Source organism: Dermacentor silvarum, chromosome 8 (assembly GCF_013339745.2).
Source record: "Dermacentor silvarum isolate Dsil-2018 chromosome 8, BIME_Dsil_1.4, whole genome shotgun sequence".
Lineage (NCBI taxonomy): Eukaryota > Metazoa > Arthropoda > Arachnida > Ixodida > Ixodidae > Dermacentor > Dermacentor silvarum.
Window position 1 is genome coordinate 37266213 of NC_051161.1, and position 27422 is coordinate 37293634.

Consider the following 27422-nt stretch of genomic DNA (forward strand, 5'->3'; position numbering starts at 1 on the left):
TAATTGATAAAGAAAATGTTGAAAATGCTATTATGGCATTATTACACTTTTTACGTGATAAAATTTTTAAATAACCACCAAAGAACTGCAAACCAGGGCATTTTTTTCTGTTCCATAGAAAACTGGCATTTTCAGTTTTGGTTTCGTAGAAGCCGGGCGGGTTTACATTTTTTTATGTATATTTTGAAAGAAACTGCGTAGGAAGATACCTTTTGCAGCAAAATGATTGAGAATAAATTCCCCATCTAACAAAGCTGAAAACAAAAAATTGCAATTTTGAAAAACAAATTGCAATTTTGACTTGGCCTCACACCTTAAGCACAGTTTCCTTCCACAGACAATTTCTGACTGGAACACTCTTCCTAAATTAACTTTTGAGGATGTTTTTCAAACGGCACTGGAAAAATTGTTTCAATTTTCTACTTTGCTTGTTATGAAGTAAGTATTTATGTGTAGTGATGTAACTGATTGCTAATGGCATTATTTCATTTGTAATTCCGATTTATACTAATTATGTTTTAATTTCCCACTCCTGCTTGGGCCTGTAGTATTGTCAAATAAATAAATTAACTATTAACTATACAGTGTATTCTCAGGGCCACAATTGCTCGAATACAAAAAGTACTTTGAAATCTGTGACGTCGGCATTGACAGGCTGGCACATGGGTTTTGGCGTGAAAAAAAAAAAAAAAACATTAGCAGGGCTTACTGAAGTACCTCTAGATGTCCACGGCTACAAAATGTCTTGATCAAGACAGCTACTAGACTTTTATATTATCCATTCAAGACATCTTTTATACATTAAATAGCTGCTTTAATGTTTCGTGGGTATAAAGGGATTTGCCTTATGTTTTTTTACAGTTTGACTTTCAGGAAATCTATACAAAAAGCTGCTTATACACCACTTCCTAAATTTTTTTTTTTTTTTTTTCAAATAATAAATGTCTCACCGGGAAAATAACAAAGATAAGGTTTTGAACGCATGCTTTATCAGTCTAAACTAAATTAGCAGTGTTTCTTTTTAGTGTCCCTGTAGAGGCGAGCATCAAATTATTCTGTCTGGTCAAGTAAGCTTTGCTGTATTTTGCTTCATGGTCTGCATGCTCCTTTGCAACTTTGGTGCGCTGATCCAAACAAGATCATAGTGAGAAAATCTATAAACAGCATTAACAGCAGACATCGCATATAGGGCATATATAGATAAATAGCTTTTTATTTATATGTACAGCATATACAAAAGGCCTTGTGTGTCAGTGTTACCAAAGTGTTGTATGTTACACACCAAACTTTAAACAATGCTCATGGCAGGAACAGCAAATGAAATACCCAGAACCTCTTTAGACATGACAGAGAAGTTGTTGATCGATGTTCGTTGTTTGAAATAAATGACAAAAGTACACTGGGATTACCGATCGGAGGATCCTTTCCTTTTTTTTTTCCAGAACAGCTGGGGAAGGCTGTCAGCTGCAGCATGTCTTGCTCTAAATGCAACGAGACGATTTTTACACATGTACAACACACACACACGCACACACATCATGAACTTGCTCTCACAGACCCACTATGATGCCGCCTTCTTCAGAAGCAGCAAGTAGCAAAAACAATCTTTTAGTTCATTTGGGAAGGTAACACCCTCGCAGAACCTAGAGACAAACTTCCAGAGACTACTGTTTTTAATATGATGACTAGAAATACGCTGCATCATCATAGATGGCGCCAGAGAGATAGAGAAAAAACAAAGGCAATTCAACACCTGCTTTGTCAAGTGTGTGCACGGTGGTGTGTGTACCACCACCCTTCTTAAAACTTGCATAAAAAACGTCGAGCAGCCCTAATAAATACAATTTTTTTTTTCTCACAAGCTTTGTATCAAAAGCAGAGCCGTCCCACTCCTGTGTGGTACAAAATTATGCATCATTCAGAAATATTCCAGAAAGGCTACACCTTTCCCTCACATCAGAGCCGTGTGTCCGCCTTCTGCTAATACACACTCTCCCTTGTTCTGCACACACGTATCACAGTAAAAAACAGAAAACAAGACTTCTCCAGACACACGCACACAATCACAGCATGGGCACAAAAAATGCACACTGGCATGTCCATAGCAGATGCCTGCCGCATATTAAGACACGCACAGAGAAAGGAGCCTTACTCCTTTACCCAATTTCAACCTTTACAAGCAGCTCACAACTTCAATGACAGCCAAAGCCAAGCCACCCATGCTACCAACATCTATGAAAGCTACCACGCAGAATGAGAGAAAAACATTAAGATGTTTGATAGCTGGCCCTTGTTGATCCCAACAAGGTAACACACATTTGGCGTTCCATAACAACTCTTCTTGCAATCGGGAAAAACTTTGGAATGTTAACATCTCAAACAAAAACATTTGTGAGCCAAGTTCTATTGGCAAGACGATGCATAATGTGTGAAGTGATGTACTTGCCAATGGCAGAAAGATACGAGGTATTCGCTTATGCACTTCCCACAACAGTTGATGTGCAGCTCTGCCAACTTCTTGCAAATTGTCCAAATTTGTGTCAATTGGCTGGTTTAATTCAATTCAGACATAAGTGCACGCTGGGGTGACCATGATCCATATATCGAGTTACAACTTTTTTTTTTTATTTTGTTTGTTCTCATGACTTGTTAGCCTGTTTCTCAAGAAAATTTGTTCTCAAATCCCCGACTCAAGCAAGGTGCAGCAGCAGATGAAGCCAGGTAAACTGCATTGGGATTGCACAAAGGATTACCTCTGTCATGAGTATGCAAGCTTATTAGAGAAGCTTTCCTTGGGCACATGCACGGAAGCTCTCAGTTCCTGATCGACACACTGGAGAGGATAAAACAGAGCCAACAGTATGGACATGTAACACAAACGGCATGAACATAGCTATGCCTGATGGCTTTTTCTTTTTCGACTGGAACCTACACGAAACATATTTTCAATACATTTTTGATGCAATGTTGCCTAATGCTGTCATGCCCATTTCATGTTGCGTGATAAGCCTGCTGTAACCATAGCCCAAATTCATTCCATGGAGGATCTGTAACCATGCAAAAACATTATGGCCAGTACTAAAATGCGAGCTTTACACAGCACAAAATAGACTTGACAGACAGTAGGTAATACAACGTTGAAAGTACTTTGCAAATGTGTTTCATGGTGTCGCCTTGTGCTTTAAAGCTTCTGTACAGGCCAATTTTAGCATTTTGCACTGTAGCAATTGCCAATGCTAATTACAAATTATGTAAAGCATACATAGCCAGCTAAATGAAAAATTAGAGCTATAACGCCCTCAACATGACTTGTTAGGCTTATCCATAGGCTCCCTCACGCTTACTGGAAAAGAAGAAAGATGTCTAGAAAGCACCTTACAGCTTTGTAACAGGTTATGCAAATCACGGTAAAGCTATGTTTTTTTTTCTTTGCACGTTATTCACACCTGCAAAGCAAGCAAGGTAACAAAAAACCTTGGACGTGAGCCTTCCTTTGCCGACGCGACCTCGCAAACAACAACAAACTTTCACCAACAACCTCGGAAGAAGTTCAAAAACTGTTAACACACATATGCTTCCAGCAGCAATGTTTCTTTGAGAATCCTAGGGAAAAAGCTGTAGTGACCTGCCTTTTGGGACATGCAACAGCACTGCACGTTAGTCTGTAAGGCAGAATTTATCATACGCAATCTATGTATAACATTTATACACTTCAAAAACTGCACGGTAATTTTTACAAGAGGTAGAAATACGCAAATGTGCTTGGAGCCAATGATTCCTCCTAATGTCGCACAGACAGAAAGAAAAAAAAAAGGGGGGGGGGGGGCGCAATTTATAACAGAAGCATGAATGACTGACCTTTTACATGTGTACTCCAAGCAGTCCGTATGGCAGAAAGAAATTTTAACATGAGGAGTGCAGCGGAAACAATGCAGAGTGCTAAAACTAACAAAATGAGCAAATGGTTGTTGACAGCACTTTGGAGTGCTGTTGATTTCCTGCACAAAAAATGGACTAGCCAATTATACGTCTTGGGCCATTGAGCTAAGTTTTTATGTACATATTTACAATCAACGAGTGGTCTCTCACAGTGTAGTTATGCTAGGTTTGCTCTCCCTCCTCCTTGAAAATGTACACACAATGCAGTTGAATTAAGTGCATACCACCGTGTCGGTTGCAAGCAACGGGCTTTGATCATTAGCTGTAGATGTGTCGAATCAGTATTTGTTGTGAGACAGGCACAATGCCAGGCCATGAGTCAATAACTGTCATATTGGTGCCCTCTTGGTTCACCAATAGCAGCAGGGATGAAGAAAGTCCTGTTATTAAATAAGGATGAAAGACTCAGCAGAAAGTGAAACACCAGCACATAAATAAAGGATACTTAATAAGCATTAACAATGCCCTCCCTCCTTGAACCCAAGTTATTGGCTGTATTCAATACAGAAAAGTACTTCTTCATGACATGAAGGAAATGGTGATATTAGATCTTTACAAGTGCACTTGAATAAAGTAACTACAATTCACCCTTGCCACTCCACTATGTGGGATTTCCATTAGCAGTATTAACAGGAGCTGCTCATAGATGCATGAATCCAATCCAAGTTAGCTGAAGAGCAAGCTGTCACTGTGCTATAAAATCAAACCAAAATCTACATTTGTAAAGCACAAGAACTCCTAGCAGCAGGCATTCTAAGCTTTAGTAAGAATACTTGTTTGTTCCAAGTCAGGTACGACAGAATGCTGGTGAATGCTTCTAGCCTCTTCTAGAAACTAAACTTTTGTGGAAATGCCAGACATTGCGAAAGTACATTAATCCCAGAATTACATTCAAGGCACAAGCATGGAGACCCTCACAATTCAAAATCATCTCAAAATTAGACTCCTTGAACAATGTGTAAATTGACTGGTCCTTCTTTTCAATTGTCTTAACTGCAGGCCCCAATTGTTGCTGAGAGGTACTGTAACAGTAACAAATCTCATTAGATGCACAAAATCATGGTTTAAGAATGCACACTTTAACGTGAGCCAATTAAGAGAGAGACTCTACAGGGAAAAAAATTACTTAATTTTAGCAATGTAAGTGAAACAAGAATCTTTACAATTTGCCAACCATGGCCTGCAGTTAAACACATCAAAAGGTTTAGAGAAAGTTCACAGCATGGCACAGTGTACTTGCATTAGTGCGCCACCTCTTGATTTACATTGTTCAAATCAAAGACAAATTAAATAAATGGGCAAGAAAAGCATCACTGAAGAAATGCGGGTGGCGCCCAGGGGTTTTTCGAACGGGCCTCGAACATTTGCAAAGAACAGGCAATTTTCTACAAAGTGGTCATAATAAAGCCAGCAAAACACACAAAACTCACCAGCAAGCAGAGCGTTTCTACCTGCTGCAATGGCTAGGTCTTCAGCGCATTTAGAAACCACTCTGCAGAACCAGATTTAATTTTCCCAAACAAACACATAATTTTGAAGTTTCCCTAATTTGGTCATGGCAAGGCAAACGAAGATGTGAACACCGCAACATGATGTTGCTGCCGAGCAGCAGCATCAGGCTCCCACCGCTTTTTTTCACTGCGCGACACTGTCCTGTCTCTGCATTTTTTGGAACACCATGCGAAAAAAGGGCCGGGACACAGTGCTGACTGAACGGAGGTTGTCAATCGCAGTGCAGTGCAGGCACAAATCCCGAGGCCCATCCGATATTACAGTACCACGATGTTACTTTTCGGCCCTTTACAGGCATCTGCTGTGATTCGCTGCAGGAAGCGTGATGGGTGCTGCGAGCTGTCTGCCGGCTCCCGATTGCACACAATCTCGAGTCAGTCGTGTTGTCCACTTATTTACACAGGCACACGGGAAAGTAACAGCACTGACGTTGGAGTCGGCAATTCTCACGTTGGCAGTGATCCACCAGGCACCTTGAGATGCGGCTGCTGTGGCCTGTGACGCCGCTCGTCATTTGGGAGCAACAAAGGAAGCTTCAGGGCTGCCGGCACCAGCTGAGCTTGCACCTGTCCCGCTAGAACCTGCTGGTAGAGCTGCTGTTTGGCCATTGAGGCTGGCAGTGACGTGGCTGTAGAACCGGTCATAACGCTGGATGCTGTGTCGGGCAGCACAGCACGGCCGGGATGCGACCTCGAGCCATTCCGTGCCCCTGTGGTCATGTGAAACAGCTTAGCTCACATCTATTGCAGCTCAACTGTTTTACCAAAAATTATGATGAGCACTAATGGGGCCTGAAAACAGCCCCTTAATGACAATCGAAACAACAAGGATGAACATTAGATGAGCAAGAAAACAAAATGCATGCTGTATTGAATAACATTGTTTAAAATGAGATGATGCTCCAAGTAAAACATACATTTTCAATTATATGTTCTTTTATGGACACTTTACAGTAAATTCAGGAATACAAAGATCTGGGTACAATGAAGAAAATAAAACATGTACCTGATAAACACAAATCAAATCAAATTGTGTAGATTAACATCCCAAAGCAACACGCAGAATGTGCGACGTGCCATGGTGAGGAATTCCAGATTAATTTTGGCCACTGGGGCTATTAAAGCACACCGTGCACCTAAGGACAAGAGTGCCTCTACATTACGTCCCCATTCAAACGTGGCCATCGCAGCAACAGTACTTATATACCAAGCCAATTAAAATAAGTATGCAATTCCACCTTGCACTAATATCATTTGCATTGACCCTCTTGTGAATGCACAACAAAACAAGCAGAAATATTAAAGCATTGCTTATAAGTAGGGGTGTGCAAATACTTGAATATTACTGAATTGAATCGAATATATTTTTAATATTTCATACATATGGTGAAACACCGGAGTACAAGGTTTGCCGGTATGCAGGACTGATCTAAACGATAATGCAACGTGGACACAGGAAACAGCGACAAAAGCAGCACATATTTCGGAAAGTGCAAAAGCATAAGCGTAGATAAGGTCGATTAATCGCTGGAAGGCACACATATTGTATCACATAGCGTGTTCACAGACACACATTCACGCAGTTAGAGCTCGTGTGAAAGTGTCATGTGACTATAGTGTGCTGACCGCCTGGCTGCAGGCATCTGCGCTGACGCCAGGTGGACACGTAGAAAGGAGGGGGGGGCTTTGTGTGAATTTGTCATGGCGATCCCAATTGCAGAACGTTTGACAGGTGGCAAACAACACTGAACCGCACGATGAAAAGGCCTCTGGTCTTCAATGCTGGCGCGACTGCGATAGACTTGCGCAGCGACAATGATGGCTACATGCACAAAGTGGTGATTGAGTTACGCAACGTGGGCGGTCCACACTTTTATTGTTGCACAGACTGACTTTCATAAGCCGACGATACCCGCAAAACCCGCCTGCCTGTAAAGAGCTAGGGAGAACCCTTCTGTATATTGGAGAAAAACTGAAAGGGAAAGCTTTAATTAACTTAAAATTTCTGAGATAATCGGTAAAGCATAACCTCACTACTACTTCAGCTTCAGAGGGAAAAAACACGACTCTATTCAACAGACGTTCTATTGATAAAGAAAAATATTTTACACGCCTTCATATAGAACTGTAATCAGTGCTGGCATATTAAATTGTACTCCAAGTTACTGCAGACTCCCATGCATGTGAAGCACAGTTTCCTTGCACAAAATTTGTAAGCATTAAACTCCGTGAAAGATTTTGTAATATTTGATTCAATATTTGGCTTTTCTTTCTTGATTCAATTCGATATTCAATTTGAAATCAACCATTCGGTATTCGCACACCCCTACTTGCATACAATAATAAATGACAGCCTAAGTAAGCAAACCCTGCGAAAACAATTTTTGCCGAGTGAGGCGCTTAGACCGTGACAAAAGTTTCTGTTAACAGGTACGTCTGCAAATGAATTAGCTGCCGTGGTCGGAAATTGAACGCGTGACATTAGGCTCAACAGTAGAAAGCCACTACTGCTGAACCACCCAGACAGGTTTTAGAAAGGCAATGTGGAAGGTTAATTGCCTAACACAGCTAAATACATTTTTGTCTTTAGTGTCTCTTTAAATGTAATTCTCTGCATGCTTGTTTACTGTTATAAAGTTCTCAGAGGCTTCGAGCATGATATTCCAGGCAACCGAGAGTTTTCTCCCTTCGCCAATGCAATGCTCACCTTTTGCAACCAATTGAGCCTGGTGATAAGTGTTGCCATCCAGCACTCCCTGTACTGAGTGGTTAGGCACAGAGAACAACTTGCTCTGCCCAAGTACTGTAGGCATACCATTGGGAAGCTGGCTTGCTGCAGGCACAGGCACTTGTGGTGCTGCTAACAGTTCCTGCCACGAGAGAATGTACGTAGTATGCCATGGAACAAGAGGCAACTGAAGGTGACAACACAGACTACTAGTATAATCAGCTTCATACTTAGCAAGCAACGTTGCGGAAGCTATGGAAGTGGTGCTTTTACAAAAGTTTCCCTCCACATTCTTGCAGTGCAGTTGTTTTTTTCAATCGGCCCGACACTTTCTAAAGAATAACTACTTAACATATTGCAAATGCAACGTGTGGGCATAAGGTTATGCCAAATCATGCTATTTTTGTACCTTTGAGCTTCACGTATGCAACATACTAGCGTTTTGGTTGTTAGTGCAAGCAATGCACTGTGGCCACTGGCAGCAAAAACATGTTCAGATCTGCAATGCCTTCTGTAGAATAAATATGTCATACCTTGTGACATGAAAGTATGAGAAAATGCTACATCAAATTGAATGATGCATACTTGTATCTTTGCTTCCTTTGTGATGCACTATTTTTGGTTTGCGAATGTAGGCAGTGAAAGAAGTCTCTCTAGCCATTGTAGCATTGCCTGCTATGTATGAAATGGATTACAGTGTGTGTGAGTAAAGACATCTTAATCTTAGCACACAGTGTGTGCAATATTGGACACAAAAGTTATGCAATTTTTTTTTACAGATGGTGTTTACCATCCCAAAGGAGTGCTCTAGATTAATAATGACCACATGAAATTCTTTAATATCCACCTAAAATTAAATACACGGGCTCTTATTGTAATTGCGGGGCAGGCAGCTGGGAGTCGCACCTGCAACCTTGTGCTGGCATGTTGGCAGATAATTTGTGCACTTTCAATATTTTACCGTGCATGGGCTAACGCCTAAAGACACATCTATACTGGCAAGTTTCAGACACCAGATGACCAACTTGGTCACAGCTGGTTGCGTTGCTCAAGAAATGACCACTTTGGGTCAGTTGCAATTATGACGACGCGGTGGTGGTGGCTGTAGTCATTGAGTTGCTCCTTGGTCGCCATTCGCGGTCATTCACATGACCTCTGTTTGATCGCCAGGGTAATAAACCTAAAGGTCCTTTTGCCAGGCCCTATTGAAAATTTTGTTTATATACCGGAGGTTGTAGGACGCTTTCTAGGGACTGTTTTACCATAAAAATTTTTGAAATTGCTTTGATATTAGATGAGATAAAAGAAAGTGAAATATTGCACTGCCATGCTGCCAATGTAGACACTCTCTCCTTCTGCCTTGACTAGCATCCACAAGCAATACTTCTTTGGTTTCTCCCATACCAGAGCTGAGGGACGTGGTCCCTCAGCTCCGGTATGGTATATGAGCCTCATGTTTTTCATTTTTTTCTCTTGCTACTTTTTCTGCACAGTGCACTTGCAGTGGCGATATGATGTGCCCTGTAGTGAACGATTTATCATGGTTATTTGCCATACAGTGATGTTGCAGGCAGTGTGTCTTAAGTACAGGCATTTGCACATATGATCATGACTCTGGCTGAAAGAGGGGCCCCGAGAAGAAGAGTTTGAACGCTTTTTTTTTTTTTTTTAATTTCGGCCATTTTCACACTGTACAGCTGTTTGATATTTTGCAGACATGTTTACTACCCTCTGATCAATGCACACTTTAAAAGCTGCCATGATACCTCACTGCAGTCATCCGTTCAGTCAATGCACTTACAACTATGTGACCTTTTCATGAAATGAACATCGATGGGAAGTCTGCCTACACAACTATCTCTTGTCATGCCGACTTTCGCTGGTTCAGCAAAACGATTCACTGAAGGTGATACAACATGGCTTCATCAGGCAAGCATATGGCTTCTAAAGAGTAACCTTATCCGCAGTAGCAGCTCTAGCTGTATAAAATGAAAATGCGGGTATAGGGCATCAACACTAGGTGTTAAAATGATTCATATGTGGTTTTCTAAATGCTATATAAGCAAGTACCATTATAACACAACCTGTAAGAAAACAGCCTTGGCCAAACATACACAATAAGTCTGGCTGCAGTATATAAATCACTATAGTAAGCAGTTTCACCAATCCATTTGGTAGTGTGCTAGTTCAAAATAATTCCACAGAAGTTCATTTTCATTTTGTTTGCAAGCAATGAACTGGCCAAGGAAGTGTAGTGGAAGTGGTTCTGACAAAGTGCATTGCTGAGGGAGTTCATACATACTTCAAAGTTAAAACCGAGCACAATATAACAGACACAAATAAGAGCACAAACTTGAGCATGTGAGTCTCCCAATTGGTTGGTTCTTGATCGATCATTTTCCTAATTATTGGGCAATAGAAATATGCAAATTTGAATGAGCAAAAAATTAATTTTGTTGCATTTGAGAGTGCCTAACGAAAGATACCGTTTGATGCCATGTGGCGACATCTTCACATCGGCGGTATGAATTAGGCGAAGCCAGTCACGCTTTCATGACCACTCCTTCCCCACAGCAGATATAGTGTCGCCCGCAGAGGGTCAATGCTATCATGAAAAGCGCCAGAAGCAGGGAGCAAATGCTTAGTCTAACTTTCATTTTAACGTGTCTCCGAATCTCAAGATTACCCAAACTCCAGTACTAAGAGCGTGGGAAGACACTGCACATGATGCCACGCCATCTCAGCACATCCACTCTTTGCACACATGGCAGATTACCTCTAAAACAGGGTGCTTGGGCTGTGTATGTGCTGACAGCCATGTGCAGCCACAGCCACGCTAAACAAGGAGACACGCACCAACCTGCCCCCACTCCCCTTCCTTAATTATCTGAAACTCCTGAACGTTTTAGCAAAAGTTTACTGTTTTAGTCCTTACAATGATGGCACCATCCTTTCTCATGCTTAAAAGGACACGTGTATATGTCGCACATGCCTATCTATGCACAAGCACACAGCCTTGCACTCACCGGCAGGGCCAAGCCTTGGGAGATGGGAGGCTGGTGGTGGTTCTTGATCACAGGTGCTGAGGTGCGCCCGGAGGCAGGAGGGTTGGGTTTTCGTGCCTTCAGCAGGGTAGGCCCAGCAGATGGCTTTGTAGCTTTCTCATCGACAGGGCGACACTGCAGCAACGTTGTGGCCACTGCTGGTTTGCTGATAGTCACCGAGTGAAGCAAGCCACTGCTGTTGACCTGCCCGTTGAGCACATCCGTCGTGGTCACCAACATGGCTGTCCCTCCATCCTTGGGTGCCACACTCTGACCCGACACCTGAAGTCTCGAAAGTGCACCCAGGTGGGTCCGAAATGGAAATGTCACTGGCGTGCCTGACAACGGCACTTGCACTGCAGAAGCCACAGATGACACTGGCACACCTGTCGCCATTGACGTGGCCAGTGATGAGGCTACTGACGGAGCTGAAGACGTCACCACAGCAGTAATGGTGGAGGAGACTGGCTTCTTTTTGCGAGGTGCACTGGATAGGAGCACATTGCTACCACCACTACCACCATTGCTCGCTGAACTCCTGGACGAAGCTGCTTGCTTTGATGGGTGTGTGGCTTTTGACACAGGGTGGGCGGCAATAGCTGTAGGCACTGCCTGAGTGCTTGCCGTGCCCCCGCTTGTGTTGGTTGGATACGGGCTGCTTCGTACAGCAGCAGCCAGAGAATGTGGCACTGAAGTCTGTGATGTGGCCACTGCAACAGGAGTTTCCACCACTGCAACATTGCCAAAGCTGTACGGATCAGCAGAACGCTGGTGTTCATTGTTTGAACTGACGTAGCTGGAACCAGCAGCATTTGGAAGCCGCGAGCCGACCACGCAGAGTCTCCTGCAAACCGCAGATGAGCCAAGTCATGATTTCTGCAACTAAGTTTTTGAATACTTTTTTTCTGTTTAGTTTTCTGAGAGACCATATATTTTAGTGCCACCTAGCAGGGCATTTCGCAGCATACTGTGTCGCTCTCTTGCATCCTACACAACTTAACGAAGGCTTAGTCTCTAATGTGGCGACATTGTAGAATGAAAGAAATTGGGAGAAAGCATAATGTCACACAGCCAGCCTTCACAATCCAACTCTCTGTGAAGCGTTCCCCTTCTTTTTCTTTCAATGTATAACGCATAAGTTTAATCCATAAGTGAATGAAATGCTCTTTTGACTCATATCGTTAGCATTGAAAGCAATGAGGATTTTTACCCCACTTATGTCTGTGATATTGGTTCGCATTTCTTTTAGTTATGTACCCTGCTGTAATGCAAACTAGGACGAAGCAGGTATGTAATAAAATTTAAAAATGGTGGGACCCATCTCACAATGACTGCTGCTGGTAATGCGTTTAGCATTGAATCAATACAGCAACACAACATATTGCCACTGTCGAAACGAGTTAGGTATGAGGTGTGTACTGCAGTGGGATTCCTCTTTCGCGTTTCCATAAAAACACTTGAGCCATGTAGCACCGCTGCAGCGAAGTCTACACACATGGCCTCTGAAATGCAGTACGTGCTAACGCTGAGAAACACATCAAGCTGCAACCGGGCTCCTCTCGCACTTCTTTCTGGACCCACTTCATAGGATTTAATCAATGTGCACTTGTTTGGGTGCTTTGCAAAACTATTCTGTGCACACTTTCTCCTGATATACTGTGATGTCATGACAGAGTAAAATTTGCCAATGTCATGTTGCAATATGGATGAGAAAGCTGTAATATGCCTTCTGACTGAGCTCGTGTGGGGCTGCCACAGCAATTGTAGGACTGAGTCGAGCCAATGATATATCATGACATCATAACACATCTACCTTCCAGAGTACCAATATTGAAACTAGTTCATAGAAACAAGCATTATAGCAAATTAGGGCACTCTGATGCTTGCCAGTGTTTTTTATAGAATGGCTTTCAGTTAATGAGAAACCGAAATGACAAGTCGAAGGTGTCATGATAGTACGCCTTTAAAAATTGCCTTCGCTGAAAATATTCTTAACTTTACACAATGCACTGCAGGTCAACACAAGTATCCAGGAAACAATGCCATCACATACTTCAGGGGCGGTGGTTGTGTGCCATCAGTGCCCAGTGCTGAGGCCAGAGCAGCACGTGTCGCATCCCACCGCCGGTCCAGTAGAAACAGGCCATTGCCCATTTGCCTCAAGCCAAAGGTACATACCTGCAAATGATTGCATAGAAATTACTACAGTATGACAGTACCACCACTATGAACAGCAGTTGGATAACAGTAAATCACAAATAACCCAACAAAAAGCACCACTGATTTGCTATAGCATAGATGTGCCAAGGGAAGTGTTGCATACATACCGGAATGAAACTTCCCCACTAATCCCTCTGGCGCCAAACAACGAGCTTTTTTTCACAAAGCTGGCACTACAACTGTGGAGGTGGGGATCGCAATAGAGACCATCATCATCGTCATCAATATAGACATAGAGGTTTTAATTAAGAGAGAGATCAAGGAGTGATAGACAAAATGTCAGAATGCAAAACAAGTAAAGCCTGATCAGCGCAAGCAGGTTAGGTGACTATTTGCCACCACCCTGTTTCAAAGGGGATTCGAATAAAAATCGTCATCGTAGAGAACCATGTTAATGGGTAAAAACCCCTGTGGCATGGGCAGCACTGCCATTTTGAGTCCCAGTGTGCATGGGACAAACCCTCACGCACGTGAATAACAGGCCTCGCCTGTTCCCCATACAAAGTGGAAAGAGACCAGGCTAGGTAAGCACAGTAAGCTAAAAAAAAAAAGAATAAAAAAAAATTCTGGGGTTATACCTGCTAGAATCTCTATCTGATTATGAGACACACCATAGCGTGGGGTTCTGGATTAATTTTGACCACCGTAGATTCTTTAACGTGTGCCCAATGCATGGTACATGAGCATTTTTTCATTGTGCTTCCATTGGAACGCAGCGAGATCAAACCCATGACTTCAAAGCAATGCCATGGCCACTGGGCTACTGGAGTGGGTTGGTACAGTTAGCTGTGTGTCAACCTTCAGTTCTCTGTGCTTTTTTCACTGTTCAGCAAAGTGATGACACCGTGCTGTAATAATTCCAACTTTCTAGTGCATGCAAAACTAAAGGCAAGGGACAGCCAGGCAGGCAATGAACTCTTGAATGTAACTTACAGCTGCTGGCCTTGGGTGGTGCAAGACATATGGATCATTGCTGTGGTCAGGCCTTTGGCGCCCTGTGCTTCCAGAGCTTGCAGAGCTGCTACTGGCCGGCTGGCTACTTGCCTGTGTAGCAGGTGTGGTGTCCATAGGAGTGCTGAGGCAAAAAGAAAACGGCATGAAATGGATGAGCTTCTGACGATTGTCAGGTCAAATCTGACAAAACTGCAAAAGACCAAAGCTTCAATCCATGGCCAGAGAGAACATAACTTACATAAGAGGTGTCAAGGTATACAGACCAGACCACTTAAAACAGGAAAACATTGCCACACTGAATCGCTACACTATATGCACTCACTTGTTGCAAGCTGACTCAATGCAAACGGATAACATGAAATTGGATGCACAATGTCTCTGACCTGTATACCTGAAGAGATGCCATTGATTGTAGTTCCCCAAATACTAAATTATTTCTGTGAGTCATTCATCAGTGATGTACTTTACTAGAAATGCAGCTGCATGCAAATTCACCTTGTTCACCTGCCCAGACAAACCACATGTCTTTACAAATGAACCCTTGTGTCTACGATTACAGCAATTTGCCTAATTACAGCAGCGATTACAGCGATTACAGCAGTTGACAAATTTTTAAGCCTTCGAAATAACGAAATCACAGCATGGGATGCATGGCTTTGGCTACTGATTCAAATTAAAAGAAAGGAGATACAAAAAGTGAGTGAAGAGAGTGTGACCACTCTTCAAATTCCGGAACCAAACATGAAAAGTAAATGGCACCTAGACAGGAAAAAAATTGGAGGGAGCTACCCTTTTCTCTGTGTGGTCGCTTTCCAAGTTGGCAGGAATGCAAGATTAAAGTCTAATTGATTGTTAGGGTTTTATTTTCCAAAGCTTCAAAATGGGCTATGATGGATGCTATAGTAGAATAATTTTTGACCAGCTGGGTTTCTTTATGTGAGCACATATCCTTGTAGATGAACGTTTTTGCACTTCACCTCTTCACAGTAATGAAGCCAACATGTCTTGTGAAGTGAATCCACCTCCAGCTCAGCAGCAGAACTTGTCAAGAACACCTAGCTGGTGAGCCACAATGGTGGAATCAAAATTTGGTGATTAATTTGCCCATCAGCATGCTGCAGCAAACACTAAGTACAGATGAATCTAAAGATGAATTTACTATGGGCAAGCTTGGGTCTGACAACAAACAGCAACAGTCCACTGTTCTACCTCAAACCTCGAGTGTCATGTCTGTGCTGCCAATAACCCGACGTCACAAAACGGTCATACGATATCACCTACATACGGTGACAGCCTTGTGGCGACACATGCCATGGTTGCATGCGCAAGCATTTCTCTGCAGAAGTGCCCCTTCACACATGTGCAGTGGGCAACTTGAATGCGGAGAAAGCAGTGCATATAATTTTAAAAAGGCCAGATTTGTGTAGCAATACAATTTCAGTTGCTCAGCAGAGTTGAGGGTCGGTTACACAGTCTAAAATGCACAAACCTTTTTGTGTGCTGGTCCTGTTTGGCAGTGGCTCCAGCTGAGGAGGCAGCAGCTGTACTGGACCCCCTGGATAACACAGTCTGCTTGGAACCACCACTTGGGGCTCGTACAAGCAAATGCCCTGATCCCCCGGACGTCCTGTTGCCTGGCAGAGCTGCAGGAATGAAAATACGCCCAACCATGAATGCGAGTTCACTAAGGCTTGGGAAAGTTATTGTACCACGATTTCGTCAATGCTTACATGGATTTCCCAGAAGAATGCTGACACTTGGCAAAAAGGCCAAGCTCCAAGGTGTACCTTAAAAGTGTAATGTTCACATATCTTTCTCAGAATTTGCACACAATATGGTGGCAACTGTCGTTAAAAACCTTGGTCAAAATTCTCTGTCCCACTGTTTCGTCCATAAGGCCAAGACAGCACAATATCTGAACCGCGCTCAAACGTTAATGTTCCATCCAGCCAGCGGTATACTAAACAGTTTTCCTATAACTGCTCTATAGCTTTGGGGATGTGAGTGACAATTGTTCTGCATTATATTCTTGAGTAATGTACTCTGTGAGTGTATCGTGACCAGCAGCTACAGTGGAATCTCGTTGATACAATCTTCACGGGAACCAAAAAATAACCGTAGCATCCTGTAGGCAGGAGGACAAGAACAAGAGTTTCTGAACTCTTTCTCAAGAGGCAGTAAGGTTCCTCGATGCAATTAAATTGGGAAATCCTCGCATCAGAAAGATGCGTTAGGATGAAACAGAAGTTCGCACTGCTAAGGCAGGTATACTTCGGAAATGCAACACAACTCACCTTCACCGGGGCATCCGTGCTTTCCGGCAGAAGATGCTGCCACGTTAGTGGATGATGGGCCGCCGGCATGATGAGATGACAGTGGTGATGGTGCGGGTGATGCGGCAACTCCGTCTGTTGCAGAACTAGTAGTTGATGACGATGGTGGATGTGCTGATTTGCTGGCATTGAGTGCTGCTTCTTTTGTGGCTCGGTGCTCTGTCAGAAGCTCGTCAAAATTCTTGCGGCGTCCTGCAACAGCTCGGCGCAGCGTCAAGGAGTGAGTCTGCAAGAAAAAGAAAAATATAATTACGCAATGGTCTAGTCATGAAAGAGAAGAAAGCAGCAAGGCTTATGTGGTTTGACAGCTGCATGAAGGTACATTATTAAGTATGTGGCTCGATGACAAATAAAACAAGTGTGATGACATTTGCGATGACGCACACACACAGCAGCTTAAACCATGGTATACATGAGCACTCACTTTGCAAGTGAGGGAGCGTGTGCACGGCTTCCCACTGTCTCCAATAAGGACACCACAGTGCTTGTTTGGGTCATACTCACGATCTGAGGATAGAAAAACAAACATTGGAGGCAGGGCACCAGGTGATTGTTTTCATATTAAAAAAAAAAAGGAAAACAAAACAACATACAGTAGGCTACTATTATGACAAGAATGAGGGAACCTTGAAAATCTTTGTACGTTACCAAAATTTGGATCAACAGATGTAGATCGGATAAGAGCAAAACTAGATGAAGGTTCCCAAACTATGCCGCTTATCAGAGGGTTCAGTTTAGAAGTGTTCGCTTTGAAGCAATCTACTGTGCAGACATTAAATACAATAGTCAGTTGTGTTCACCACTGTAACTATGCACAAGCAAATGCTGTAGAAAGCTTTCAATAAGGTTTTTCCAAGTGTCAAAACACAAAATAAAAACTTCTACAATTAATAAAGACAAACACTTCACTAAATATCACCTCTGGCATAAAACAACTCTCTGCCAAACAACACCGCTCTCTACCACATAAGCTGAAGGTTTGTAGGCGTGAAAACAAATGAAAATAAAATGCAGAAATAGGAGAGATTTTCATAAAGTTCATGCTATTGGTAGCATAAATTCGAAACAGGTGTACACAACTGGAATCAAAATGAGTTTAGCTCTAGTTTTAGCGAAATATAAAAGTTCCATTCTATTATACCACAGAACACCGCAAGGATATCCAAACAAAAATTGGAGCGACCATTGGGAAGGATCACCGAGCAGTGATCCGCTTTTTCCATTTGAAAGGGCACAATTGCAAGGAGATTCATGCTGAGCTGGTGGCGGTGCATGATAAGAATGCTCCAGCTCATGAGACGGTTGTGAAATGAGCAGATGACTTCAGTACGGACAAACAAGCCTGGACGATGAAGAGTGGAGTGGCCGACCGTTGCACAATGATGAACCATAAATTGCAACGCAAGTCGAGGCAATGGTGTTCTCTGACTGGTGGATCATTGTTGAACAAATAGCGCAGCAGTGCGGGCTCAGTGCACAAAATTCTTCAAAAGAACCTGCACATGACGACAAAGGTTGCCACACGCTAGGTTTCTAGGTTGCTGATGCCAATGCAAAAAGACTTATGGAAGGAAGCAGCAGCAGGAATGTTGAAGCTTTGCGAGAGCAACACTGATGGCTTTTTTTGACTGCCTCAGCCCTATGGATGTTTGTTGGGTACACCATTATGCCCCAAAAACAAAATCACACAGCAAACAGTGAAAGCATCAAAATTCGCCAGTGCCAAAAAAAGGCTGAGGCTGTGCCGTTATCAGGAAAGGCCATGCTGAGCGTGTTCTGGGACTGTTGTGGTGATCTTACAGATGCCCAAAAAGGACAAACCATCATAGGGATGTACTATTCTGAACTTTTCATCAAGTGAGACGATATCAAGGCAGAGCACAGAGGAAAGCTCAAGAAAGGCACCCTTCTGCTCCATGACAATGTACTGGCTCACTCAGCCCAGGTTACGGTGACACATGAGGCCTCCTTAGGCTATGAAAATTTGCCCCATCCTTCATATTCACCCAACCTAGTGCCCAGTGACTTCCTCTTCCCTCGCAAGAAGAGCCCTCTCCAAGGGAATATTTTCCAGGACGACAAGGAAGTGCTAACTCAAGTGCAGCTCTTCCTGAGTGCTCAAAATGATAAGTCCTACAGTGATGGTCTGCGGCAACTCGTCCATTGGTGGCAAAAGTATGTGGCCTTGGGGGGAGGATATCCAGAGAATGATTAAACTCCCAACAAAGTTTAATCGCTTAATGATCGTTCTTTCATAGAAAAAGTACAAACTTTATGAATGCCCCTCATACATTTGCCATGACTTGCATGTGGATGCTCGATATAAACAGTGCTGAGAAAACATTACCCCTGGAAACAATTTCTTTGTGCCAAACCTATCAATGTTTGGCTAACGACATTTTTCCTTTTCTTTACAAATACAAAAGGGTTCAGAAACACTTTTCAAAATGTCCAGCTACTGTGTTACAGCGCTATACTAATCACTGCGCACGTGAAAAAAGGTGAACAGATGCAACGTCTGCACTGCAAGGCTAGACTTGTAAAAATCTAATTTTTGACTGACGTGCTATGCTCACACACTGAACATGAACGAACTGCACATGAACATACTGTCCAGTTCGCCCAATATAAGCTCTGCCACATGCCAAGGGAATCCTGTATACCGCACTGCTATCGAAGTGCACAGTGTATAAATAGGCTTGATGCCTAAACTGGTCTTGAGCAGCGTCACAAATTTCAGTGTTTTGGTAGATTGACGCAGTTGCACATATTACTCTGCTGACGTTTTTCATTTATTTTTTTTTTCAGAAAAGGTGGCGTCAATGCTGTTTTAAAAGGACCTAAGAAATAAGTAAAGTAGAACCTCGTTGATATGATCTCGTTTCATGTGATTTCCTGGTGCAACATATACAATCGAGAACACAAAAAATGACAAATACAGTTACTTCTTCTTTCTGGGGTTTTATGTACCAAAACCAGTTCCGATTATGAGGCATGCCGTAGTGGAAGGCTCCGGATTAATTTTGACCACCTGGGGTTCTATAACATGCACTACAACCCAAGCACACGTGCGCTTTTCAAATACAGTGATGCTTCTTTTTTACCGGTTTATGTTTCATGAAAATGTTATCTTTCGGGATCAATGTTCAGTACATTGCCAAACTGTGATTGTATGATATGCTTTCCAGCCAGTAGATCTCATGTGAAAAAGAAAAGGCGTGAGAAAAGCATTATAGAGAGCAGAAGGTGCCCGTAACTGCAGCTTCTCCGCAGTATTTGCCCACCCATTTCACGTGAAAATGCCAGCGGGCACTTCCTCTTCCGGTACCAGCAAATCACCTCGAGGATTGCTACACGTCGCATTCACAGTTACTGCCAGCAACCGTACTGCAATAAGCAACTTCACCTATTTGTTTCGTAGCACATGCAGCGCACTGTCATTAAAAGCATACTGCACACTGTTAATAGGTGATAACCAAAATGCGCTGCCATTCTCTGCTACAGGCAATGCAAGGCGAGCATCATGTTTCGCTCTGACAGCATCATATTCTGGTGTCACTCACCAGCTTGATTTCGTTTTGGTTTCCTGTTGCCGCCTTAAAACACTACGAAATATGAAAACAACAACGCGCGTCTTGGCTCGCTCGGGCCCCATCAGCTCGACACGCATTAGTGCTTCGTGATGCAATAATTCTTGCCAAGTGAGCATGCGAAAACTTCCCGTCAAAATTCCCAACCCGCCCAGAGAAGCTGCTGACCCAGGTAGAATTCGAGGAGCGCAAACGTAAGCTTGTGGAAGCCGCAAAAAAGACAATGCATGTCATGGGTCACTTGGGCCCCACTAGCTCAGCATGATTCACCATCTTGCGCTTTAATGATTCATCTAATGCTTCACATTACGTAGACGTCAGCTACAGTTGAGTCTGCCAAATTTTTTAGTGACTTCAAGTCCTCCGTTTCCTGGTTAGTACGTGTTCTCTTGTGTTTCTTCTCAAAACGTATGAAGATTTTTACTGTAATTATAAATTCTTAACTATAAGTTGTTATTTACAAGTCCACTGCACGTGTGACTAATACACTATACGGCAAAATGGAGGTTTGAAAAAGCAGCAGGCAATAATGAAGAGAACGCAAGTAGGAAAGTGGAGGAGGAGGGTGCAGCGGAACCATGAGGCGGAAAGTGTAGTGCCACGCAAGACGTGCTCTGTGGCGACCTGCTACGAGATGATGGATTAGTAGCTTGCGCCATCACCTGGTCTCCGATGGCATTGTTACTAAGGCATGCGGCAATCGATTGATTGATTCTGGGGTTCTATGAGCCAAAACAAGTTCTGATTATGAGGCACGCCGTAGTAGAGGGCTCTGGATTAATTTTGACCACCTGGGGTTCTTTAACGTGCACTACAACGCAAGCACATGGGCGTTTTTGCATTTCGCCTCCATCAAAATGCGGCCGCTGCGGCCGCTGCGGCCGGGAGCACGTCCACCGATACCATATATGGAAACAAAGCGCTGGCGTGCGCATCGGAGCCACTGCACATGCACTATGTTGCCTGCACCGGCGTTGCTTGAGAATACGCTCCACACAAGCCACGTTTTCTCACGTTCACGCTTTTTTTTTCAACAATGAGTGACACAACCGGTAGAAGTGCTTCATCTGCCACTGCTGCTCAAAGATCTGCCCGAGCACAAGCCACCGCAGAGAGGACCCTGCCGTTCAGATTCGAATTCTTTGCCTCAATATACCGGGAATTCAAAAACACCGAAACAGCTGTGCTCAAATTTTGCATTAGGGAGTATGGTAATCGTCTGAATTTTTTAATGCAATGTAATAATTTTTTTTTATAACTATAGCGTTATACTAGCATCTACCAGATGCTGTCAAAATCAATGATGTCGCAGAAAGCTGGTGAATAATTTCATGGTGGTGTTGCCACCTCTCTTTCTTGAGTCCTTTATGGATTACAACACCTCCACTCATGGTAATGCTGACCTAATTGCAGTTGCAATAATATAATCTACCAGCCTAATATGTGTTGGCAAACAATATTTCTACAATAGTAAACTGGCTAATCTTGCTGTGAGGGGAGGCTTGGCACGCCATAAAAGATGCAAGACTCAAGCACACGTGGCTCTTAAGTTCTCACACTCGCCCGCTGTGATGTCACACCTTTCATGTCTACTCAGATGTAGTGAAATGTTTGTCCTAAAGAACTACACTGCATTCTAAAAGAACGAAAGATTAACCTAGCAAGTTTCCAGTACTCGGTAATTTGTGACATCACACTGGTGTGCGGGCACAGAGGATTCCGTGCCAAATTCAAGGACAAGAACTTCAGCCTTCTTAGTGAATAGCTACATTTGCCCATCAAATAAATCAAATAAAGTTTAGAAAGAATACTTCAGCAGTCTGAACTAATTGAGTGTTGATCTTTAGTGCACTTTTAACACCTTTAGGCACTGTGTGCCCAATACAATTGTGTGTGCCAAGATAGTCCAATAAAAGCAAGAGCACTGATGAAAACAATGATAGTTTAAAAACGTTATCTACATCTTGAAACCAACTGTACTTTTTAGCTTGAATAATATGTGTAAATTGTTTCAATAAATCGAATTGGCTCTCTTGTCAGTGTTCCGTCGTGTAGTAGACTCACTTCTTTCATTGTTATTTGCAATGTTTGATGTCAGGCATAGTATGTTTAAACTGGCTGGACAGGTGCTTTCTAAATATGTGAGACATGAAATAGTGGATGCTTTTGTGTTTGACATTCCTGCAGAGTGTTCTCGCATAAAGTCCACATTTCGTAAATTTAACAACTCAATGAAGAATTGGAAAATTCTCCATCCGCTTTGCACTTGTACGCTTTTCATGACCCTGAAGATGCAAGAAAATGTGGTGCAACTAATGTTTCTTCATGGACAAAATTAACTGGCACGGAGGGGGTTAATTCAATATTTCATGTAGGAGTCAATTCCCTTGCAACGCCCTTCAAAGATAGGACCCGCACCTTTACAAGGCAGCAGTTTTCTCTCCCGCTGCATTTTCTTTCCAAGAGATGAACCGGTGCTCGCTGTGGAACCACTGCTGGAAGGTGCCTTCCTGATGGGAGTAGGTGCCACAGCTGGAGTCGTCGCAGCTGCCATCGCTGACGTGCTGCTGGTGCTTGCGTCGGGTGTCACGTGATTGGCCTGCCCTGGCCCCGGCCCAGACAGCAGTCCCAGTCCTCCAGGGGTTAAAGGTGGCGGCTGCTGAGGTGAAGGCAATTCCTTTTCACGGCCTGGCGAGCTGTTGCGGGCGGCCATGGCATCGGGCTGTCGTGGAAGTGGCATTCGCTCCACCCGGACAACGGGGGCCAGCGTGTGGTTGTTGCGTTTTAGACGTTCCACCGCACTGTTGTGCCTCCCTGCATAAATGTGTGCTTTGTCAGAATCTGGACGACGACTGCACTGACCAAAATACTGGATGCAGTGGTGATTTGCACCCCTTTTTCTTTCTTTAATATTCATCCAAAGAAAGGGTGAGCAATATACTAGTGTATACCTGGTCTTCTGAAAATGTTTCTCCTACTGAAATGAGGAAGATACATTATTAGGTTTTTACTGGCTGGGACACGACGACTCGCACTTGTCTGGAACCAACTGAGTTTCTTGACTCGGTTGGTTCCGTTGCGTTTAGGTCACAGTGACTTTTCAGCCGCTCTGCTGTTGCTAATGATTTCACCTGCTTTCAAAAACTGCCTGTATAAACTTGCTCGAAGCAAGGAGCCCTCTTGCGCCCTTTTATCAGAAGGCTTCCAACAAAAGGTTCAGAGATATTTGAGTGGAACGTTTTCACGAACAGAATTTATTTTTCATAAAGCTTGATGCAGCATTTGTAAAATCAGAAAACAAGCCTAAATTTGTAAATCTTAAGGAAAATACGGGAGAGTTGACAGGTGTGCACTCGTAAAAGTGCAGAAGCTTCCCGATATGACTTTCTGCACAGTCTTCGCACAGTTTAAGTGGCCCAGAAATAGGAAAAAATCCATGCAACCGAGAACGCATACCTGACAGTGAGGACCCAGATGGAGCCTTTGCCGTAGACGACGGGCGCCCGGCAGGCCCACTAGAGTGTCGCGGTGCGGAAGACGATGACGTCGAAGATGATGATGACGACGATGAAGACGAGGAGCTGTGCCCCGATGACTTCCCTCCACCCGCCGGGTGAAGCACAGACGGGTCAGCAGTGTGGTCACCCCGACCAAAGTTCGCAATGCTCCCATGGCGCTGCTCTGAAGGGCCACAAGGGCACAAAGCGGGGTCACACACAGTTCTAAATGCTTGGCAAGGAAAAGGATTTATGCAACAAGGAAATCAAACTACGAAGATGTGTGCAATAGATCGATTTCATGGCAAATTTCACTATGTTGGTAGTTGTGTTCTTAAGCAGACTGAAGGGTAACTAAGGTAAAAGAAACATGTTGGGTTTCAACCACAACTAACCTGCTTAGCCCATTAAAAAGAAAGGCAGGGATAAAAAAAGTTCTACAATAGGAGTGGGGTTTAGGGGACAGCCCTCCCTCCTCCCCCTAACTTTCCTCTAAGTTAAAAAAAAAAAAAAATGCAACAGAAAGAATACAGTGGCATTCTGCTCTGTATTCCCCTCAATGTTGCCTTGAACCTAAGTACAGAGGGAAAGCAGTCAGGACTACTGTTACCATGGCGCTGGCAGGGCCACTGACAGTTAATTACATCTCACACTAGTTGGAAAACAAGTGGACCTGGGTTAAATTTTAGAGTAAGATGAACATAGTGTGTCGGCTACTGAAGGACAGTCATCAATTTTTTTGGCTGAAACTATCGGCTTCGGGGGTGCCGACACAGGAGTATCTAGGCACGTATTAATTCTGAATCTCTCTAACCTTTCATTTTCATTTAGCTGAAATTTCAATTAGGATTGTGTCAGAATACAAAATAATCAGCGTGACAGCAGAATATTGTACAAAATGTTCGTCATCATATCCGAGAGCATTTTATATAAAAACACATTATGCTGGCAGGTTCTTAATTTGACGACAAGCTAAGTAAATGTAGTGGCGAGAGTTTTAAGGTCCTTCTGGAGTGCTTTTAGTTGAGACTAAGATCATTCACTGGCACTCTGCATGCTGTTAAAACCACAAGCTATTTTTACTGAATAAATGTAAAAATTTCTGAACAGCAGAGAATTCTCAGCATTTCCTTGAATAAGCACCTTACTGATTTGCTCACAAAAAGACAGCTGCCTGCGAAATCTCCTTTCAAACTATCTCTTTATGTGTACGCAATCACAGAGCAACACGATTACAAAATTTAATGTAGGTGAGGGTAAGAAAATATCAAAATTATTCAAATGCCTTTTATATCTGTACAGCTTGCAGTATTAAAAAAAAATGCTAATTTTTTAGCACAGGAATGTTACCCCACGTCACGTCGCGTGCATCCCCCACAGCTGGTATGCAAGCATTGCGCAACATCGCGGCAGCTGCTGCATAACAGGTAATATTACACTAATAACCGAATTAAAAATACTTCCGTTCAAGAATGTCTCGTATTAGCAATGTGGACACAATTTTACAGTGTCATGCTCTAAACCAACAAATTAAGGGTTGAAATTTTTTAAAAGCAACAGTGAAATATTGTTTCACCATATACATACTAGCGAAATGCCGTGATCTTTGACATAAGAGAGGCAAATGCACAAAAATGTCCAAGAGCAACCATCAGGTCCTGCTAGTAAAGACGAGTAGTGGCAACAATACTGGGTGCCATTTTTTTGAGGATGCATTATGCTTTCAAATCGCGGGTGGCACATTATTATTAACAACAAAAGGCCACACGTGCACACCTAAACGGTTTTAGGCCATGCAAAAAGTAGACTGCTTACAGCAAATCAGAATTCATATCATAGCAAAATATTTGCACACAAGAAAAAGCAACATTTATTTTTCTAACGTTCACAGCTAAAAATGATCACGTGTGCTTACAATAAGTAGATTATGGTTATTTCATTGAACAAGAAAGAAAGAACAACATACCCAAGTGATTTCGCAGAGCCTGTGGTTTTGTGACTTGGTTACATATTTCACACACAACTAAATAGAAATCATCCCAAGCTGGACAAAATCCGAAAAGTTCCATATCTGAAACAGAATGCACCGCAAACGCCCATTTTCGTTCGTCACGTCATCGCTCGGGTAACAGCGGAGGTAAAAAAAATAAAAATAAAAGAACTGAAAGAACAATGCGCCACTGTTGAAGCAAGTGCACCCAAACATACGAAACGCACACTGGTTTCGGAACGCATGCAGAAGCATCGAAACGGGGGAAAAGAGGCAAGCGCTGCATGACTACGGTTGCGCGACGTGCTATCGAGGGGTGCGACGGAAGCTCCGAACGTAACCACACCACGCGCGCGGCACGGACACATCGGCGATCACTTTTGTAACGCAACTGGGGAAAGAGTCACGACAAAAACAAGGAATCCGCGAGTGCATCGGGAGCAACGGAGGCGAAACGTCTCCGTTATCCGCCACCCTCCCCAATTTTGCGCTTCCTGAACGGAGGCGAAGCGAGACACGAAGCTCAGCACGCAGCAGCAGCCGTTCGGAGCAGAGCAGCTTGCTCGCTCCTTGAAGGTCACAGTTTGTCGGAGGGCCAGGCCGAATTGTGCAGAACGCGGCGCAGACAACGGCTTTTTCGAAACGTGCAATCAGTTCGAATCGTGAGCCGGCAGTCAGTATGATCCGAAAGGAAAGCGAGTTACGGGGGAGGGCTTGTTTTCATCGCGAACCACGAGCCTCACACGAACGGCGCACCAAAACATGAGCGCTTAGCCCGGCCAGCACTGTTCGGTTCGCGCGTCGTACAGAGTTCGAAAGTGCACCAAACGCGTCGACAGTCATGCTCATTGACCACACATGTCAGAGTAAAGACGGAGAAAAAATTGGAAAGGAACAAGAATACGTGGACGAGGTTTTCTTACCCTCTTTTCTTAATTTCATGGCATCGCTCTCTTTTTTTGCTGTCTCTGCCTCTGTATCGGCTTCTTCGTCTGCTGAAAAGCAGAGTATCCCGTTAATGCTCGTCTCAAGGCGCGACGTTAGGAACTGTTCTTAAAAGAAAACATGCGACACACTAAAATAAGAAGTACGTATGTAACTGTGTCAGCGGTGCTTGTTATTATTCGTTTAGTCTTAGCTTGTGTCAGGGAGCCTCTCTGCTGCGGTCCGCAGCCAAAGGCGGTCCGCCATCGCTTGTCACACGCATCACCAAAGAAAGCGAGAGCAAGAACGATCAGTTCTACTCACTTTCTGGACTCCTGAAGCCGATAGTTTCGGCCCAAGAATTCCATGACTGTCCTTCAGTAGCCGACACACTATTAGGTGCCGCCATTTTGAGAAGATCTGGATTTTTTTTGCTCTTTTTTCTTGTCGCTAATGAAAACAGATGAAAACATAGTATACTGACGTCACAACCCAGCAAACGGTTTATTGGTGGTCATGTATTGCCACCTCTCGGTAACTTGGCAAAACGTGAGCTCTATCATATTTGATGGCCAGTAAAACTAAAATTAGATAGTGTTTTCTAAACGAACATTAGCAAATGCGCATCAATAAGCTTAATACACTCAAAGCACTCTCACAAATAACATTTATTACAGTTATCGTACATGTTC

General features: G+C 43.4%; 1 protein-coding gene across 3 annotated transcripts; it reads right to left on the bottom strand.

Moving 5' to 3' along the window:
• Positions 1 to 1186: 1186 nt before the first annotated feature.
• On the bottom strand, positions 1187 to 27185 carry LOC119461029 (ataxin-7-like protein 1). Of its 3 annotated transcripts, none has more exons than XM_049673115.1 (14): positions 27055 to 27185; positions 26730 to 26798; positions 25783 to 25887; positions 23776 to 24000; positions 22738 to 23133; positions 17154 to 17236; positions 16691 to 16955; positions 16127 to 16183; positions 15886 to 16039; positions 14376 to 14517; positions 13276 to 13400; positions 11205 to 12066; positions 8158 to 8320; positions 1187 to 6160 (listed from the first exon to the last, which is right to left on the bottom strand). In XM_049673115.1, exons 1-14 carry the CDS (start codon positions 27137 to 27139, stop codon positions 5898 to 5900), a joined length of 2994 nt encoding a protein of 997 aa, XP_049529072.1. In that variant the 5' UTR covers positions 27140 to 27185; the 3' UTR covers positions 1187 to 5897. The 3 variants fall into 3 exon arrangements, with proteins under 3 accessions (XP_049529072.1, XP_049529071.1, XP_037578134.1); XM_049673114.1 differs by having other exon boundaries at positions 26730 to 26801; positions 27055 to 27181; XM_037722206.2 differs by lacking the exon at positions 16127 to 16183 and having other exon boundaries at positions 26730 to 26801; positions 27055 to 27181.
• Positions 27186 to 27422: the final 237 nt, after the last annotated feature.

Excerpts from the sequence above, each read along its gene's own strand:
- LOC119461029 (XM_049673114.1), bottom strand. The coding sequence starts at position 27,139 with ATGGCGGCACCTAATAGTGTGTCGGCTACTGAAGGACAGTCATGGAAT. Across the intron at positions 24,001-25,782 it reads GGCTCTGCGAAATCACTTGG|AGCAGCGCCATGGGAGCATT; the intron begins GTATGTTGTTCT and ends GTGGCCCTTCAG. Across the intron at positions 8,321-11,204 it reads CCCAAGGCTTGGCCCTGCCG|GAACTGTTAGCAGCACCACA; the intron begins GTGAGTGCAAGG and ends CTCTCGTGGCAG.